The 20,557-nt window shown below is 46.3% G+C and overlaps 1 protein-coding gene across 1 annotated transcript; it reads left to right on the top strand.

The window, feature by feature from the left end:
- Positions 1-353: 353 nt before the first annotated feature.
- Positions 354-19,415, top strand: GTF2A1L (general transcription factor IIA subunit 1 like). The gene is made up of 9 exons (XM_082217734.1): positions 354-483; positions 8,762-8,863; positions 10,118-10,241; positions 11,553-11,614; positions 13,963-14,059; positions 16,016-16,581; positions 17,463-17,750; positions 18,421-18,510; positions 19,152-19,415. Exons 1-9 carry the CDS (start codon positions 463-465, stop codon positions 19,257-19,259), a joined length of 1,458 nt encoding a protein of 485 aa, XP_082073860.1. The 5' UTR covers positions 354-462; the 3' UTR covers positions 19,260-19,415.
- Positions 19,416-20,557: the final 1,142 nt, after the last annotated feature.

The following is a 20,557-nucleotide window of genomic DNA, read 5'->3' as shown; positions in this document are numbered from 1 at the left end:
GACTGGACCTAATGGTCAGGGGTCCCTTTATCTTTCCCTTTCCAACTCTATGCACAGAGGTATGAGGGGAATGCACCGGTGTTAAAGGTATTCCAGAGATGAATGCAAATTATAATCACACGCCTTTGGTTATTTTCCTTTAATTCCCCCTTTAAAAAACCCTGCCCCCCCAATTTTTTTAAAAATGCCACGAACACACGTTTTGTGGTCACATGCATGCAAAACTCAATAAACATTTTATTTTAAAAATAGAAAGTTTCTAGGTCCAGCCCTCTCCCACCCCACCGACCGTTCATCTCCACCGAAGCCTCCCCGCTGATTGACACCTCCCTCCCGGAGCGCCGGCAGCCGGCGGAGGGTCGAAAGGGGCCGGATGCTCGGCAGTTGGCTCGGGAACCGACAGGGGGCGCGCGCGATCGGGCGTTAGGCGGTGGCCGCCGAGGTGCGAGAGGGCGAGGAGAGATGGCTCATGGCAACCCCGTGGTGAGGGCGAAAAGCTGGGGGTGGGGGGCTGGGAATAGGGGGGAGAAGCGCAGCTTGGCTCAGGGAAGCGCCCAGGCACGTTTAGACCCTGGGCTTAGCCGGCTTGCAAACACCCCCCCTTCCCTCTTAGGATTCTATTGCGCCTGGCTGTGTTTGGAGCTGTGTGTGTCCTTTTGCAGAGGGGTCCCCCCAAATTCCTTCCCTGGAACAGACCCATTAAGAGGCTCTGGGTGGTACTTAAAAGAACCGCTCAATTGGGGGAGCAGAAAAAGTACATTTTTCTTTTAAAGACGCACCCCCAGTCCTCTTGGCATCTAACTGAACCGAACCCCAAGAGATTGGCATCAAAGCACCCCGTGTTGGAGAGCTGCTATATATCACCTTTCTGTTGTGTTATGTTAGTATAAAGGTAAAGGGACCCCTGACCATTAGGTCCAGTCGTGACCGACTCTGGGGTTGTGGCGGCGCTCATCTCGCTTTATTGGCCGAGGGAGCCGGCGTACAGCGCCACGTGACCAGCATGACTAAGCCACTTCTGGTGAACCAGAGCAGCGCATGGAAACACCGTTTACCTTCCCTCACCTATTTATCTACTTGCACTTTGACGTGCTTTCAAACTGCTAGGTTGGCAGGAGCAGGGACCGAGCAATGGGAGCTCACCCTGTTGCGGGGATTCGAACCGCCAACCTTCTGATCAGCAAGCCCTAGGCTCTCTGGTTTAACCCATCATGTTAGTATAGGGCAAGGTTAGTTGTATGTGGTTGCAGGTGAAGACCACCACTGCCTTGATTTACATCGCTTTGAAAGGGATGGCTAGGAAGAACTAGTCAGGCTAATAATGGTCTCTTGGTGCACTTTAAAGCCAGGCTACTGCAGTGAAGCTTCCAAGTTTAGAGGCAGTCTACCTTTAAACCTCCATATGCACCGGTGGTGGGGAATGGGAAAGGCAGCCAGGGCAGGGCTGTAGTTTTCAGCTCCTGCTTCAGTGATTCCCAAAAGCATTTTGGGAAACAGGAATGCTGGATTGGTTGGAAGGTTCGGCCAACCCAGCAGGTTTACACTTTTGGTCTATATTTTACATCGTGGGGCGAATCCCTCGCCCTCCCCCAAATGTTGCTAATGGAGGTAGCCTGCAGCTACCTCTCCTTCCAAAGCCCTGGAACATTTTTGTTGTTGTTGTTGTTTAATCGTTTAGTCGTGTCCGACTCTTCGTGACCCCATGGACCAGAGCACGCCAGGCACTTCTGTCTTCCACTGCCTCCCGCAGTTTGGGCAAACTCATGCTGGTAGCTTCGAGAACACTGTCCAACCATCTCATCCTCTGTCGTCCCCTTCTCCTTGTGCCCTCCATCATTCCCAACATCAGGGTCTTTTCCAGGGAGTCTTCTCTTCTCATGAGGTGGCCAAAGTATTGGAGCCTCAGCTTCAGGATCTGTCCTTCCAGTGAGCACTCAGGGCTGATTTCCGTGATAGCAGTTAGTGAAATTATGCACGGCACAGAGAAAGTGGACAAGAGATAGATAAACTTTATTCACATTAGCCAATGGCCGTAGCAACATAAAACAAGCAATATATACAATTAAAAAGACAACAGTGGGTAAAAAGGAAAATCAGATGACCAAGATTATCGTTCAAATAGTGGCCCTTAATCTCATTGCACCCTCGATAAACCATTGCTGTTGTCTGATCATTTTGTTGTTGTTTTTTTAATGATATTTATTAGAAATTTAAAAATTACAAAAAATAGAAAAAAGAAAAACAAAAAAATTAACAGAACATACCTTACAATACATAAAAAGAAAAACATAAAAAACAACAAAACAGCAAAAAGAAACAAAAACACTAAAACACACATCCAATGTTCCATATCTTTACCTTTCATTTACTTGTTTCATCAGCCTCCTCACACCTCCCTTTTTTGTATTCTAGTTCAATTAACTATTTCAGCAAATTCTTTCCATCTTTCTCAATTTTTGTTCTATAGTTTATCTTAACGGTCTAACCTTAAATTTTTTCATTTTGGCCCATTATCAATCAGTTTTTACTTAATTCTTTATTACAATTCCGCTAAAACCATATACCTTCATTCCAGCATCCTTCTAACATTCATTAATTTTGCAATATTTTTGTAAATATACTTTAAACCTTTTCCAGTCTTCTTCCACCGACTCTTCTCCCTGGTCTCGGATTCTGCCAGTCATTTCCGCCAATTCCATGTAGTCCATCAGCTTCATCTGCCATTCTTCCCTGGTGGGTAGATCTTGTGTCTTCCATGTCTGATCATTTTGATCTGATAAAAGTAAGAACAATGTGGCCGCAGATGGGCAGCCTGGGATGGTAAGTAAGAGCGGGGTGATGATCTCATCCCTCAGATCTTTATAAAGGGGACAGGAGAACATGAGCCACTGTTTCCAGATAAAGTGGACAAGAGAAAAGGTGGTCTCCCCCTCTCATAACACTAAAACTCACAGGCATCAAACAAAGCTGAGCGTTGGAAGATTCAGGACGGATAAAAGGAAAAGTTTTCCTCCCCACACAGGACATAGTTAAACTTTGGAACTCACTTCCACAAGAGGCAGTGATGGCTGCCAGCTTGAAAGAGGATTGGGCAAATTCATGGAGGAGAGGCTGTGCTCTGTGGAGGCAGTAATGCATTTGTGCAATGGGTCAGTGGTTGGTGGTCCGAGCCCACTTAGGGTTGGCTGTGAGCAGAATCCCTGCATTGCAGGGGGCTGGACTAGATGACCCCTGGAGATCCCTCCCAACTCTACAATTTTTTATTCTACTAGTTGCTGGGAACTGCAGGGGAAAATGCTTTTGTGCTTAGCGGCTTCTGGCAGGTTTCCCAGAATCACCTGACTGGTCACTGTGAGGACAGGATGTTAGACTAGATGGGCCACTGGTCTAATCTAGCAGGCCATTCTAGGGACCTCAAGGGTCATCCAGTCCAACCCCCCGCAGTGCAGAATTCAGAATCGCCAAGAAGGGAGGTAGCACATTCCACTGTCTGTTGAACAGTTCAGCCTCCGTTCATGACTGCCATGATGTCCTGAGCTACTCCAGAGCACGGATATTTTAGAAGAGCAAACTTATAAACCTGCTGTTTGAACAAAACCCACATGGAACATTTGATTCGAGGGGCTGTCACGCTTCAGACATTTATTTATTTTTGGTGTTAACTTTGTGCCGGGTTTTAAATTTGTCGATGCTACCCAAATTGTGAATGTGCTTATCTTAAAACTCAAGATCGGGAGATTACTCGCAAAGCTTCTGTTATTAGAATAAATGTTTTGTGGGCGTGTGCCTAACAGCACTAAACTAAGCCTGTGCTGAAATTAATGTCATGTATTTTCGGGGTAAATCTGACCTAGTTTGAAAGTCTTGAAATTTTAGAAATGACGATAACACAAGTTTGCATGTATTCTGGGGAAGTTTCAGAAGCTTTACATTTAAAGCATTAAAAAAAAAAGAAGAAAAAGAAGTGAGGAAAACAAGCTTAATGTTGCAAAGACATTTATTTGCTGGGAAATGTGGCAAAATGTGAAATTAATAGCCTGCTTTGCACGTCACACCAAGCCACACCATGACTTATTGTGAATGCATGGGGGTCTGGAGAGAAACTTATGTCCCCTTCACTCCCCCCTGGGTTGTTTTGCTTCTGTGCTGAACAGGTGTGGGGTTATGGCATTTGTATGGCTTGAGAGACAATGGAGTGCGCCTCTGGGGGTGAAGTCAAACTGCTCCATTAGCAGCACCAAAGTGACCTCCCTAGGGTGCAAGCCTGGGCGGTGTGTATATAATAATAATAACAACAACAAAATTTTATTTATATCCCGCCCTCCCCAGCCGAAGCTGGGCTCAGAGCGGCTAACAACAATAAAATAATACAGCATTCTAAAATTAATTCATTATAAAATCAGTTAATATCAAATTAATGGCAACCATTGGGCTAGAATTCTGTGAGGTTTACCAAAGGAGGGGGGCAGACTGTGGCTTGGCCAAAGGCCTGGTGGAATAGCTCTGTCTTGCAGGCCCTGCGGAAAGATGTCAAGTCCCGCAGGGCCCTAGTCTCTTGTGACAGAGCGTTCCACCAGATGGGGGCCACAGCCAAAAAAGCCCTGGCTCTAGTTGAGGCCAGCCTAACCTCCCTGTGGCCAGGGACCTCCAAGATGTTTTTGTTTGAAGACCGTAAGGTCCTCCGTGGGACATACCAGGAGAAGTATGGAAGTCCTGGGCTTCCCAGACAACAAGACCCTCCTCTTGGCCTTGCTGATGTGGTCCAAAGGAAAGCAGAGGAAGATGTGTTGCACCAGCTTGGCTGCAGGAGTTGCCAGGAGGACAAGTACAAAGCACTATCCAGCCATCTTAGGGACTCTAGATTTGTGTTGGGTTCACTGCTTAGCCTCTTCTTCTCCCTCAAGATGTCATGCAGGGCAGAGGGTACAGCTTGTTCTTTGAGGTTTACTCCCGAAGCCTTTCTAATGAATGGGTATAGCCAGTGGCGTAGCGTGGGTTGTCAGCACCCGGGGCAAGGCAAGTAATTTGCGCCCCCTAACCCGTGGATTTGCGCCCCCTAACCCTAACCCCCAGATGTTGCGCCCGGTGTGGCCGGCCCCCCCTGCACCCCCACGCTACGCCACTGGGTATAGCCACAAGGCAGCGGACGTTTAGGACCAGAGTTTTCCTTCTCCTGGATGGTCTACCTTTCCAGGCTGGCGAGCCCCATTGGCCCCTCATTTCCTTCGACAGCACATGCAAAAACCACCTTCTTGACCATTGGATCCACTACCGGTCTTGTTCGCTCAATCCTCTGGAGCCTGTCTTCACATGTAGGGAAACTCCCTAACTTGCTGAGGGTTTGAGACCAATAATAATACAGTGGTACCTGGGATGCAGGTGGCGCTGTGGGTTAAACCACAGAGCCTAGGACTTGCTGATCAGAAGGTTAGTGGTTTGAATCCCCGCAATGGGGTGAGCTCCCGTTGCTCGGTTAATTAAGATTAAAAAAGGATGTGTACAAAAAATGGAAAAGGGGGGAAACCACCAAAGAGGAATTCAAACAAATAGCCAGCACGTGTAGACACAAAGTCAGAAAAGCTAAAGCACAGAATGAACTCAGGCTTGCTAGAGAGGTTAAAAGCAACAAAAAAGGCTTTTATGGGTATGTTCGTAGCAAAAGGAAGAACAAAGAAACTGGGGGGTCACTCAGAGGAGAAGATGGTGAAATGCAAACAGGGGACACAGAAAGGGCTGAACTACTCAATGCCTTCTTTGCCTCAGTCTTCTCCGATAAAGAAAACAATGCCCGACCTGAAGAATTTGGAGCAAATGATTCAGCAAAGGAAACACAGCCCAGAATAACTAAGGAGATAGTACAAGAATATTTGGCTAGTTTAGATGTATTCAAGTCTCCAGGGCCAGATGAACTGCATCCAAGAGTATTAAAAGAACTGGCAGATGTGATCTCAGAACCACTGGCAGTCATCTTTGAGAATTCCTGGAGAACAGGCGAAGTCCCGGCAGACTGGAGGAGGGCAAATGTTGTCCCTATTTTCAAAAAGGGGAAAAGAGAGGACCCAAATAATTACCGCCCAGTCAGTCTGACATCAATAGCAGGGAAGATTCTGGAGCAGATCATTAAGCAAACAGTCTGTGAGCACCTAGAAAGGAATGCTGTGATCACCAATAGTCAGCATGGATTTCTGAAAAATAAGTCATGTCAGACTAACCTGATCTCGTTTTTTGACAGAATTACAAGCCTGGTAGATGAAGGGAACGCAGTGGATGTAGCCTACCTTGATTTCAGCAAGGCATTTGACAAGGTGCCCCATGATATTCTTGTAAAGAAGCTGGTAAAATGCGGTCTTGACTATGCTACCACTCAGTGGATTTGTAACTGGCTGACTGACCGAACCCAAAGGGTGCTCATCAATGGTTCCTCTTCATCCTGGAGAAGAGTGACTAGTGGGGTGCCACAGGGTTCTGTCTTGGGCCCGGTCTTATTCAACATCTTTATCAACGACTTGGATGATGGACTCAAGGGCATCCTGATCAAATTTGCAGATGACACCAAACTGGGAGGGGTGGCTAACACCCCAGAGGACAGGATCACACTTCAAAACGACCTTGACAGATTAGAGAACTGGGCAAAAACAAACAAGATGAATTTTAACAGGGAGAAATGTAAAGTATTGCACTTGGGCAAAAAAAATGAGAGGCACAAATACAAGATGGGTGACACCTGGCTTGAGAGCAGTACATGTGAAAAGGATCTAGGAGTCTTGGTTGACCACAAACTTGACATGAGCCAACAGTGTGACGCGGCAGCTAAAAAAGCCAATGCAATTCTGGGCTGCATCAATAGGAGTATAGCATCTAGATCAAGGGAAGTAATAGTGCCACTGTATTCTGCTCTGGTCAGACCACACCTGGAGTACTGTGTCCAGTTCTGGGCACCACAATTCAAGAGGGACACTGACAAACTGGAACGTGTCCAGAGGAGGGCAACCAAAATGGTCAAAGGCCTGGAAACGATGCCTTATGAGGAACGGCTAAGGGAGCTGGGCATGTTTAGCCTGCAGAAGAGGAGGTTAAGGGGTGATATGATAGCCATGTTCAAATATATAAAAGGATGTCACATAGAGGAGGGAGAAAGGTTGTTTTCTGCTGCTCCAGAGAAGCGGACACGGAGCAATGGATCCAAACTACAAGAAAGAAGATTCCACCTAAACATTAGGAAGAACTTCCTGACAGTAAGAGCTGTTCGACAGTGGAATTTGCTGCCAAGGAGTGTGGTGGAGTCTCCTTCTTTAGAGGTCTTTAAGCAGAGGCTTGACAACCATATGTCAGGAGTGCTCTGATGGTGTTTCCTGCTTGGCAGGGGGTTGGACTCGATGGCCCTTGTGGTCTCTTCCAACTCTATGATTCTATGATTCTATGGTCCCAGCTCCTGCCAACCTAGCAGTTCAAAAGCAGGAAGTGCAAGTAGATAAATAGGTACCACTCTGGCAGGAAGGTAAACGGTGTTTCCGTATACTGCTCTGGTTCGCCAGAAGCGGCTTAGTCATGCTGGCACATGACCCGGAAGCTGTACGCCGGCTCCCTCGGCCAATAAAGCGAGATGAGCACCGCAACCCCAGAGTCAGCCACAACTGGACCTAATGGTCAGGGGTCCCTTTACCTTTACCTTGGGTTACAAATGCTTCAGGTTACAGACTCTGCTAAGCCAGAAATAGTACCTCGGGTTAAGATCTTTGCTTCAGAATGAGAACAGAAATCGCGTGACACTGGCACGGCGGCAGTGGGAGGCCCCATTAGCTAAAGTGGTACCTCAGGTTAAGAACAGTTTCAGGTTAAGAACAGACCTCCAGAATGAATTACCGTAAGTTCTTACCCCGAGGTACCACTGTAGTAGTAGTAATAATAATAATAATAATAATAATAATAATAATAATAATTAGGGACCAAAGGTGGACAAACTACCCCAGAGGTAGTCCCGCTCCCCTCACACCAATACACCCCATACCCCAGGTGTGGGGTGACTTTAATGTAAGTGGGCATTTTGCACGGCCAAAGGAAAAGAACTGTGTTTACCTGCGCCAACTGCTTTGGAACGGACAGGGCAGAAATTGAATTGAGTCTGCAGTCCCGTGTACACTTATCTGGAAAGTGAAACACTATTGGGCACAGTGGGCCATGCATGCATAGAAGTGGAGAGGGCTCCTTTAAGAACACAGGAAGAGCTTGCTGGATCACAGTGTCCAGCCAGATTCCCCGGGAAGAAATTGGCAAGCAGGACCCGGGTGCAAGACCACTCCCCCCCTCCTTTAGCACCCTGAGTGCTGCTGATCTTATTGAGATATACCTAGGACTCCTGAGACTTCACCAGCCATGTTTAAACCCTTCTTTGCAGCCACGGTGGCCAGACCTGTGAATGTTTTGAAAGGGAAAATGGGAGATTCCTCAGTTCTGCATCCAAGGCAACTTCTTTAGTATCACAGAAGGGGTGAAGCTCAGTGGCGGAACACCTGGTTCGTATAAAGTAGGGCTCAATTTCATTCTCCAGAATCTCCAGGCAGGTTTGGGAGCACCCCGTCTGAAATCCCTGAGAGCTGCTGCTGCTGCCGGCCAGTGTAGACATCATTGGGTTAGATATATGTCAGTGGTCTGACGTGGTGCAAGGCAGCATCTTCCTAGGTTCTCTCATGGAACTGCAGCACACAGAGACAGGGAGCCTCCTTTTAACTCTTCCCCCCTCTGTGATTCGTGTGCCGCACAGCCTAAATTCTACAAATCGGTTATCGACGATGTGATTGAAGTTGTCCAGGATGTCTTTGCGGAAGAAGGGGTCGATGAGCAGGTCCTGAAAGAGCTGAAGCGGGTGAGTTGAATGGCTCTGGTTTGCAGTTTCCCTCTCCTCCCATTCCTAGTCTGGTCTGAGTAGCTTGTATTCCTGTTTTCTGCAGAAATGCCCAAACACTTTCCTTTGACACCAGTGGTGCAGTGGAGGGTGGGGCAGGGACAAAGCCCCAGCTCTTATTTCACAGCAGGGATGATAATAAGATCTCCTGGACCGCTATATGTCAATAGTGCCAAATAAATAAAAGAGAAATTCACTAAATAAGGCCAAATTAGTGAGCAAGCTGTTGAGATCCTCAAAACTCTTCAGCTCCTCATTACTATTCTACCACTGCTTGCCACTGATTACCTGTTTAGTTCCTATTTAGAGTTGACAGCACCTGTCTGTGTCACAGGGGTGAAAGGGAGCCATATCTATCTTCATTTTTTAGTTAATGATGGGATGTGGAACTATCCCTAAAAATCAAAATTCCGGTTATTGGGTTCTGAAGTACACTCTGAGCTGAGTTTATGCTCTTGTGCTCTGTCTTGCGATTTCCTCACAAAGATCATGCTTCTGGTTCTTGCATACCTCCAAACGGGGATGGTCAGGACTTTTTTTTCCAGCTGAAACTTGCCAGAACTCAGTTTCAGCACCTCTCAGGTGGGCACCAATTGCCTTTCTAAGAGAACAAGGGAGGTGTGTTCATGGTGAGTTCTGGCACATCTATTTCTAGAAAAATAGCACAGAGGATGGTTATTATAATCTTAGCTGCTCCCCACTTTCTTGAATAGAGTCCAGGGATAGTGCAATGATGTTTAGTTTCCTACAGATTTGAGAGGGAGCATGCACACCGGAATCTCTCTGTATTTCTATAATATTGGTTTGTTCACAGATATACCAGCAGAGCATAGTAGAAGCAAAAACACCCCCCAAAGCAGGTAGCTTAATCACCGATCCTGCACCAGATCCCCTAAAAGCAGCTAACACAAAGTCTTAAGGCCATACCCCAGTTATTCAGATGACTTCCATGGAAAACTCAGCTCTTTGCTGTTCCTTGGTTTCACCCTGCAATTATTCATTAATGAACAATTATCACGCACCAGGTAATTATTTTAGCATAGCCATAGTGATAGGCCCACCCACAGTGACAGAGGAGGCCAAACTCAACAATATATAAATGCCAACGAGTTATGTTAGATCCTGACGGGGAGTGGAAAAATCAGCTGGTTTAAATGAGATCTTTTCACCTTTATATGTGTCTGGTTTTATTATTCAAACCTCCTTTTCTTGCAGCGCTGGGAAACGAAAGTGATGCAGTCTAAAGCGACGGAAAGCTTCTTCCGCCACAGCCACCTTCCTCCCCAGTTCACCTTGCACCTGCCTCCCAACTTCCACCAAGCCCTGCAGACGACAACAGGTTGATGAACGGTCATTTTCTGCAGATACTGCACAGTGGTGGCTGTGGGTAGCTGATTGGGGAAGCGTACACCTGGCTTGCAGAAAACCCCTTGTTCAATCCTTGTATGTGATGGTTGTATGTGATGGCAGAGAAGGGCTGCCCCTCAGTAGAAAAGGCTGGGTTAGGCTAGGCAGAGCCAACATGGTGCCCTCCATATTTGGCTTGATTCCAACTCTCATTGGCCCCAGCGTGGCTGTTGGTCAGATATGATAGGAGCTGCAGTTTCCACTTTTAGTAATGGATACCTGCTCGGCAATAATACATTGCCAGGCACAGGCCACAGTCCTACACCACTGAGTCTGAACACTGAGCCTCTTGGGCTTGCGGATCAGAAAGTCGGTGGTTCGAATCCCCATGACAGGGTGAGTTCCCATTGCTTTGTCCCAGCTTCTGCCAACCTAGCAGTTTGAAAGCATCCCAGTGCAAGTAGATAAATAGATACTGCTGCGGTGGGAAGGTAAAGTGTTTCCATGCGCCCTAGTTTCCGTCACAGTGTCCCGTTGCACCAGAAGTGGTTTAGTCCTGCTGGCCACATGACCCAGAAAGCTGTCTGTGAACAAACACCAACTCCCTTGGCCTGAACGCGAGATGAGCCCCGCACCCCATAGTCACCTTTGACTGGACTTAGCTGTCCGGGAGTCCTTTACCTTTTCCCCTGGGAGTAAGCCCCTTTGAAGAGAGTGGGATTTACGTACAAACTGAGAGGCGTAGGAGCGCTCTGAATGAATTGCAGTCACAAGTCAAAGTGTGGTGCTGGCTTGATGACAGATTAAACAAAGAGAAGACTTGCGGCCTTATTGTAACACCAAGGGTGCTTCATGACTGTTGCTATTTTCGGGTGGGATTCAATCACGTACAAGCCAGTTTTCCATTTGGGCAAATGTCGTGGATTGGGAAGTCTTGCACAACAAGCTCACTTCTCCAAAAGGTTGGACTTTTTGCAAGAAGGAAAGTGAGGGGGGAATGTGCTGGAAAGTGTGGGGTGATAATCTGCTTTGGTGCAACATCATATCACCTCCCTGCAGACAAATCAGAAGGAATGCTCATTAAATAGCCAGCATTGCCTAATCTCCCTGCAAACAAATTGTGATGGATGCTTAAGAAAGCGGTTCTCTGGGAACGCCCCCTGACGCCAGCCTCTCGCCTCTGCTGATTTTTTGTCAGGCTTAATGGTGATGCATATGCAGTGGGAGGAATCACTGTGCAGGAGAATTCAAAACTTTACATGAAGCCCTTGTGACATTTGTTATTTAAACGATATTCCTTTAGGTGCTGCTGCCGGCAGAGGAATTCAACAGTTTGCTACATCAGCAGCGGTGGCGGCCGAACTTGTATGTAGACTTAGCATTGCCTTGTGATTTTTCTTATCCCCTCAAAGGCAAAAACCTTAAATTCTGTATCAGTATCAACGTTTCCCAGTTCAACAATCTTTGGTGATGATAAATAGCCTTGCAAAATGCCAATTGTAATCAAGCAATAAGCATTCATATTGCAAACACTGGTAATTATAGAGATGCCCAGTCCGTTTTTAAAGAGTTTCGTATCGATTGGGGATGGGGACGACGACCATTACGCTACTTTTGTCTGCCATCTTAAACCCAATTGTAGACGCGGCCTTCTCTTGGTACATTTGAGATTGGTTTCCCTTATTTCATTTATTGTATTAATTTAATAGCTTGTCTCCTAAAAGCATCTGAAAGCAACTTGCCATTTATGTATTGAATTGATGCTTTTGCTAGGCTTGTCTGTACGATGGATTGGGTCCAGGCTTGCACATCACAGACTCCCGCCGGTGCTAGAGGAAGACAGCAGGCAGTGATTTTCGTCAATTTTGTCCCCCCCTGCAGCCCCTTGGAAAAACTGTCCCATAGGGTTGTGGGGGACAGCCTGGGAGGTGGTGCTTGTTGCTGCAAAACAAAGAGGAGTTAGGAGAAAACCAGAGCACCCCTTCTAGATCCTGTCTCTCCATGTGAATGGATGGAGCCTTCCAGTCACAGATGTGCAAGTCTGGATACAATCTGCCCTCTAATAACGCACTCAGGAGGATAATTGGCAGTAGCAGAGTGGGCAACTTCTTACAGCCCAAGGGCTGCATTTTGGACAACTTTCCCAAGGCCAAACGCTAGCACCAGAGGCAAAAGTGGGAAGAGCAACAAATGTAAAACCCAACTTTCTACAGTGGGATCATTTCTACACTACCTTCCTGCAACATGCCCTGGGTGTGTGTCTGGAGGTGGATGGCAGCTAACGTTTTAAGGTTGAATCCCAACAAGACAGAAGTACGGTGACGGACAGGTGTGGAGGACTCCCTGGTCCTGAACGGGGCAACTGTGCCCCAGAAGGATCAGGTGCGCAGCCTGGGAGTCATTTTGGACTCACAGCTGTCCATGGAGGCACAGGTCAAATCTGTGTCCAGGGCAGCTGTTTACCAGCTCCATCTGGTACGCAGGCTGAGACCCTACCTACCCGCACACTGTCTTGCCAGAGTGGTGCATGCTCTAGTTATCTCTCGCTTGGACTACTGCAATGCACTATGTGTGGGGCTGCCTTTGAAGGTGACCCAGAAACTACAACTAATCCAGAATGCAGCAGCTAGACTGGTGACTGGGAGCGGCTACCAGGACCCTATAACATCGGTCTTGAAAGACCTACATTGTTTCCCGGTGCATTTTCAAGCACAATTCAAAGTGCTTTACACTTTGACCTTTACAGCCCTAAATGGCCTCTGCCCAGTATACCTGAAGGAGTGTCTCCACCCCCATTGCTCAGGCCGGACACTGAGGTCCTCCTCCAAGGGTCTTCTGGCAGTTCCCTCACTATGAGAAGTGAAGTTACAGGGAACCAGGCAGAGGACCTTCTCAGCAGTGGTTCCCTCCCTTGTGGAATGTCCTCCCATTAGATGTCAAGGGGACATACTGCTTTTAGAAGACATCTGAAGGCAGCCCTATATGGGGAGGTTTTTAATGTTTGATGTTTTATTATGCATTTATATGTGTTGGTTGCTGCCCAGGGTATCTGGGGCAACCCATCCAGATGGGCAGAATATAAATAATAAAATAATAAAATTTACTGCTACTGCTACTACTATTTAGCAAAGCACTTGGGAGGCACCCCAAGCTGCCAAGCCCTGTCTAGACTTGTTCTGCATCTGCTGTAGCTTCAAGGGGGAACTGGGGAAGTGTTTCAGGGCTACAGAAACAACTGACTGTTGCCAGATGAAAACCAGGCAACATATGATGAGCTGGCAGATTGAACAAACTGAAAATCTTGGCTGCTGTGAACTTCAGGAGGAGAGTTGGCCAAGGCAAGATCTGGAGGGCACTGGGACAGGAAAGGCTGATGCAAGGATCTGTCCTTCAAAGGACCCTGGAATTCTTATACACTAATGTAGAGCTTTATTTTTCAAAGTGACCAAGATTAGAGTGCCCAGATAACAATGTGACATTCCACAAATTCTCCAGTATGAAGCACTAAACAGCTAGTTGCTACAGTATTGCGGAGCACTTTGCAATTGCTACAGCAGGCAGGAAAATCCCTGAGTGGTCCATCAAGACCCTCAGCCATGTTCAAGTGATCCATTATGGGGAGGCAGGGATGTTTTAGAGATACTGGAACAGAACATGGGCTGCGATCTGCAAAATCTAACTGAATTTTCCTGATGGGCTTCCTTTCACTTCAGGGCAGCTCCAGGTCTGCCGGTACAATCTTCACCCTGCCTTCGGGCTTCGCCTATCCCATCCAAATACCCGCTGGCGTGACTCTGCAGACGGCTTCTGGTAAGCAGAGCAGGTGCAGGCTTGGAACATGGTTGATACACTTGGCAGGGTTTGAATAAGTGTGCGAGGAAGACTGCGAGGATTTTGCAATGTGGAAGTTGGCTGTTGATAAGCTTTAAGGGTAAAGACTGCACCACAAAATAACAACAGGACTGTTGCCCGGTGCTTCCAGGCTGCTGCTGTTTTTGGGTGGGATTCAGTTGCATCCCAAGAAATACAGGTTTGCACAATGAAAGCTGATCCTAGACTCATGGAATCGTAGATCATAGAATTGTAGAGTTGGAAGGCAGGAACCTCAACTAAATCATCCATGACAGATGGCCATCCAACTTCTGTTTAAGAACTTCTAAGGAAGGAGAGTCCTCCACCTTCCAAGGGAGTGTTCCACTGTCAAACAGCTCTTATTGTCAGAAAGTTATTCCTGAGGTTTAGTTGGAATCCCTTTTCTTATAACTTGAATCCATTGGTTCAGGTTCTTCCTTCTGGAGCAAGAGGAAACAAGCTTGCTCCACCCTCCCTTCTTCTTCTTCTTCTTCTTCTTCTTCTTCTTCTTCTTCTTCTTCTTCTTCTATCACTCGTAGTCGAGTAAGATTGTCTTCCATAAACATGGTCTTAACAGTGAGTCCATAAGTGACTGTGGAGGCCAATTCAGGATTCATACATCCTTCCATAGTGGGGGCATAGGTTTCCCGGCGGGAGTTGATCACGGTGAGGATTTGCCAAGCGTTCCTTCCTCTTAGCACGTCTCTCCCTTTTGTCCTGAGTTTGAGCATCTTCAAAGCCCATGACACCTTTGGCAAAGGCTGTTCTGCAATTGGAGCGCTCACAGGCCAGGGTTTCCCAGTTGTCAGCGTTTATACTACATTTTTAAAGATTTGCCTTGAGAGAGTCTTTAAACCTCATTTGTTGACCACCAGCACCACGCTCCCCATTTTTAAGTTCAAAATAGAGTAGTTGCTTTCGAAGATGATAATCAGGTATTTGCACAACATGACCAGTCCAACGAAGGTGATGTTGAAGAATCATTCCTTCGACACTGGTGATCTTTGCTTCTTCCAGTACACTGGCATTAGTTTGCCCTCCATCATCCCTGTAACAGCTCTCATCTACCTGGCTCTTCTAGATCAACCCCAGATTATGGCTTGAAGGCACATGAAGCCACTATCTGGTTGAAGCTAAGCAGGTCTGGTTGGTTAGTGCCTGGATGAAGCACTATCTGGGAACGGCATGTGTGTTCCATGATGGAAGAAAGGGAGGATATAAACGTAAGGTTTTTGTTTGTTTGTTTTTAATTGAGGAAGAGAAAAAAGATCTGGAGAGGGCCCCAGGTGGACCATGTATGTGTTTACGTTTCCGAGCACGATTCAAAGTGTTGGTGCTGACCTTTAAAGCCCTAAACAGCCTCGGTCCTGTATACCTGAAGGAGCATCTCCACCCCCATCATTCTGCCCGGACACTGAGGTCCAACGCCGAGGGCCTTCTGGCGGTTCCCTCATTGCGAGAAGTGAGGCTACAGGGAACCAGACAGATGGCCTTCTCAGTAGTGGCGCCCGCCCTGTGGAACGCCCTCCCATCAGATGTCAAAGAGATAAACAATTACCTGACATTCAGAAGACATCTTAAGGCAGCCCTGTTCAGGGAAGTTTTTAATATGTAACGCTGTACTGTTTTTAACACTTGATTGGGAGCCGCCCAGAGTGGCTGGGGAATTATTATTATTATTATTATTATTATTATTATTATTATTATTATTATTTACGTGTGTTTAACACTCTGTTAACTGCAATGTTGAACTGACTGTTGATGGATGAAACTTTGTGGGAGGGAAAAAAGCTGAATGGCAGTAGAACTGGCAAACCAAGGAATTTGGCCCACCTCTGGCTCTCTTCCCAAGCAGTTCTGATTGGCCATTGAGGGAGACAGGCCTACTCACAATGTTCAGTTTCTCTTTTTTAGGGCAGCTGTATAAAGTCAACATGCCGGTGGTGGTCACCCAGGCCCCGGGAGGTGCAACTGTCCTCCAGAATCCAGTTCAGCAAATATTCCAACAGCTCGGGCGGCAGCCCTCAGGAGCTCAGCCTGCCGCCGCTGGTGCCATGCCGGTGAACGCCTCTTCTCATCAGGCACCCAGTGAAAACCTGCAGGCCCTGAATCCTGCTGTATCTCAGCAAGTGGGAATGGAAGAGAAGACCTTGCCTGCTGCTGCTGCTGCTGCCGCCATGCAGGAGGCTATTGGGAGTCATGGGAAAGCTGCAGTGGGAGCTCTGGTAAGAGAGCAACCAACCAGCTCCCTGGAGACTCTTCCAAATGCAGTTGTTCTTGACTTGAAATTATCGGAAGCACGCTGCCCTACAGTGGCCACAGAAGCGACGGCAGGAAGCTCTCCCAATGGGTCAGAATTGCCAGTCAATCTTGAGCAGCCGCTGGATCCCAATGATATAATTGAGCTGATAATTATGGGCAACGAGTTGGACGACAGCACTCTCCTGTCTGATGAAGCCAACCTCTCCTTTTCTGAAGAGGTAATTCTTTCATTTTCAAGCAGGGACAGAGTCTAACAACATTTGGTGGGCCACAGGTTACCTACTTTCTTTTGAAGGATTTCTTTCCATCTTTCTTCAGTTCAAAACTGCTTGCAAATGTGATTTTTAAAATGTAGCAGAATGTAGGATGTGTGCAGAATTGTGAAATAAGCATGCTCTTGGGTATTTACCATATTCTTCCCATTTAAAATTGAGAATGAGGTACTTAAAGGAGCTGGTGTGCACCCCTAAGGGGGATTAAATTAGCTGTTCCTGCCAGTGGAAGCTGAACAAAGACTAAACAAGTGCAGTGAGTATTCCCCACTCCTCCCATGCCCCCAACTTGTATATGTGGGGGTCAGGAGAATCTCTGGAACAGCAGAGGTGGGGCAGAGAAGGGAGATTGTTCCATCGCATAAGCAGAACTACTTGTGCTAATGGAGTGATCTGCTTAGCACTACCCTGAATTATTCCCATTGCTGGTTTTATTTATTATTATTATTATTATTATTATTATTATTATTATTATTATTATTATTATTATTATTATTAACTACTTTCTGCAGGTTTTTTTTTAAAAATGAGTGTATGCTTGTGGAATAGTTTCATTTCATTTCGATTTATCTTCGTAAATTTTCAATGATTGAAAGCTGGGAGGAGGCTCTTAGATTCCTCCTAAGCCCCGCTCCTAGGTTTGACCTTGGGAAGTTGACATGAATAATAGTTGTCATGCATCTTTTCTGTGAGCATGCTTATGTCTGAATTGATCTTGTGAGCCTCTCCCATAGACAGAAGGGCAAGGCTTCAGAAGTAGTGTGGTGGGCATTTGTTTGTGAGGAAATGCTCCCATGTCTTCAGTGTATTGCACATCTTCCTTCCAGCTAGAGACTAGCGTGCAGATGGAAGCTGATCTGCAGACCCAGAAGGATATTGCCAATAATATTGAAGAGATAATTCAGCTGGATGGAACAGGTGATGTTTCTCCCAAGGCAGAAATAGAAAGCCCAAGATATGGGGAAGATGAGGAACTTGTGGGAATCATTGATGCTGAAGATCTGAAGGTCCTGGATGAGGAAGAGGAAGAAGACGGTGAAAACAGTACCTCAGACAATCAATCTCTTAGCAGCAGTAGTGATGTGGATGAACCCTCGGTTGACATAATTGAGGAGGTAAAGCTTTCGATTCACTTGAAAATGACTTTCTTTTCACATCTGTGGGTGAGGCTGAAACTACACATGATGTAAACTGCTTTCAGTTTCCTTTTTCTTTTTACAGTCAAGCAGTGTATTAATTTTATGAAATAGATAAATGGCAGGAATCAGAGAGCAATTTCGAGGACCAAAATGGGGAAGATATTACATCTTTATTCTTGTTTTGTTACTTGTGGACTTTGATGCCAATCCAGATTTGGAATTTGAGTCTTTGATACTCACCTGCATGCCATCCAGTTACATGATCTGCACTGCAGACATGAGCAATTGTAATGCACCTGTTGGGGCGATAGCACCGATGAAAAATGTCTCTCCCCCTTTCATTCTTTTCCTGCATGAAAAGTCATGCTCTGCCCTGTAGATTGCCCCACCTGTTTTGCACATGCAGAAACTGAGATGGAGACATCCTCTGTGTTACAACAAACACGTCCTATGGCAGTATTTTGTGGTGGTTCCTCATAACACTTCCTCAAAATTCCAGATATACTTGCACATCCCAGAATGGCCACTATATCAGCCCTTTGTGTTCTTGGAAGGCTGTTACCATAACAGAGTTGACCAGTTCTTGTTGTTGTTTAAGAAACATAGTTCAATGCCAATCAGGAAAACAAAACTTTTCCCTTTTTAGGATCCTTTAAATTCTGGGGACGATGTCAGTGAGCAGGAGACACCAGATGTATTTGACACCGATAACATAATTGTATGCCAGTATGACAAGGTACAGTGAAGAATGCTTGCTAGCTAAATGGGCCTTTACAATTTAAGTCCTCTCAGCCCTGTTAAATGTTTGGGGAAAGTGTAGCTGCCTCCCTCTTTCACATCTAACACAGACCTGGGTTTGCCATGCAGTGAGTTTTTCCACAGGCAGCCGCACCAATCATGTTTCCCTGTTGAAAGTTCCTGTATGATGCATTTACACTTTGTGTCTTAAGTAAAATAACTTAGATATGTACTGAAACCAAAAAATGTGGGAAGTGGACCTAGGAATAAATTAAGACTTTTATTTGCTTTGGGGAGGGGTATGGACTGCAAATCCCACCAGTCTTTTCCATTAGCCACCTTGGCTGGAGCTGATGGGAGCTGCATATGGGAGCTGCCTAGTGGGTGGGAAGGAATGGAGTTTCCCTGGAAAAAGGTGTGGCTGTCTGGAATCCTGAACAGCTCGCTGCCTTGCAATGTTGCTTGTTCCACATGTAAGCTACTTTTTAAGTGTGCAGTGTAGATATTTCTGAGTGCTTCTGCTTTTAGTACATGAATTGTTTTTAATTGTTCAATATTTCCCATTGCTTACCAAGGAAAGCAACTGTTATTTTAGTGGGATTTAAAGGCCCCAGCATACTGCTTTTTGTTTTTTACCAGGTTCAGCGGAGTAAGAACAGATGGAAGTTCTACTTGAAAGACGGTGTGATGTGCTTTGGGGGAAAGGACTACGTTTTTTCCAAAGCCATTGGAGATGCAGAATGGTGAAATGTACAAAAATATCCAGAGTGTTTTTGGTTTTTTGTGTGCAACGTTCAGTAAGAATATACTGAAATGCTTGCCTTCCGAAATGTGAAATACAGCAATGTGAAAAGAGACTTCACATGAAAAACACATGTAAAAAATGAATAAATCCTACGTAAAACAGTGATTGTTCATTGACCAGCTTTGCCTTTTGTGCACACACACAAATGTGGGTTATGCGGCTCGCTTAGCGCATCTGTTTGTGGCATCCCTGTTCTTTGATGCTAACCAAATCTCCAAGCCACCTTGAGTTATGGAAGGCACTGTAACTTGGGGGCCTTGAGTCTCCCAGCAGTCAAAGCTTGTTGTTGTTGTTTAGTCGTTTAGTCGTGTCTGACTCTTCATGACCCCATGGATCAGAGCACGCCAGGCACTCCTGTCTTCCACTGCCTCCCGCCGTTTGGTCAAACTCATGTTCGTAGCTTCGAGAACATTGTCCAACCATCTCGTCCTCTGTAGTCCCCTTCTCCTTGTGCCCTCCATCTTTCCCAGCATCAGGGACTTTTCCAGGGAGTCTTCTCTTCTCATGAGGTGGTCAAAGTATTGGAGCCTCAGCTTCAGGATCTGTCCTTCCGGTGAGCACTCAGGGCTGATTTCCTTAAGAATGGAGAGGTTTGATCTTCTTGCTGTCCATGGGACTCTCATAATTCCAAAGCATCAATTCTTCGGCAATCAGCCTTCTTTATGGTCCAGCTCTCACTTCCATACATCACTACTGGGAAAATCATAGCTTTAACTATACAGACCTTTGTTGGCAAGGTGATGTCTCTGCAGTCAAAGCTACTAGAAGTCAATGTAGCAGTCTACAGTGATTCTGCAGGGGAACTTTGCACCCTTGGGAATTTCTGATTTGTTTGACTCTGTACGCCACTTTCATTTGCACAGTGCTATGCTTACCTAGTATGCCCTTCCCCAAGCAGAAATGGGGAACCTGTGGCCCTCCCTATTGGGCCCCAGCTGCCGTCAGTCCCAGCCAGCATAGCCAGTGGTCCAGGATTATGGGTGTTGTAGTCCAGCAACATCTGAAATACCTCAGGTTCCTCATCCCTGATTCTGATGAAGATGGTGAAGAGTTCTCCAGCTCTGCTGCACTCATGGCCTGTTTGCCAGTTTATGGCATGCTTGGGTGCTGATGCTGGCAAGCAGCTGTGTGCAAAAGCCAAAGGCAAACCTTTCTAAGTGGAGGTTTCACATGAGGGAGCAAGACACAGTGATTTTTTGCAAACTAGCTGGCAAGCAACACTTCCAAAATAGCCAACCAA

The sequence above is a fragment of the Podarcis vaucheri genome, assembly GCF_965113315.1.
Source record: "Podarcis vaucheri genome assembly, chromosome: 3".
Lineage (NCBI taxonomy): Eukaryota > Metazoa > Chordata > Lepidosauria > Squamata > Lacertidae > Podarcis > Podarcis vaucheri.
Note: the sequence above shows the minus strand (reverse complement) of the source record. Positions and strands in the feature narration are given on the sequence as shown.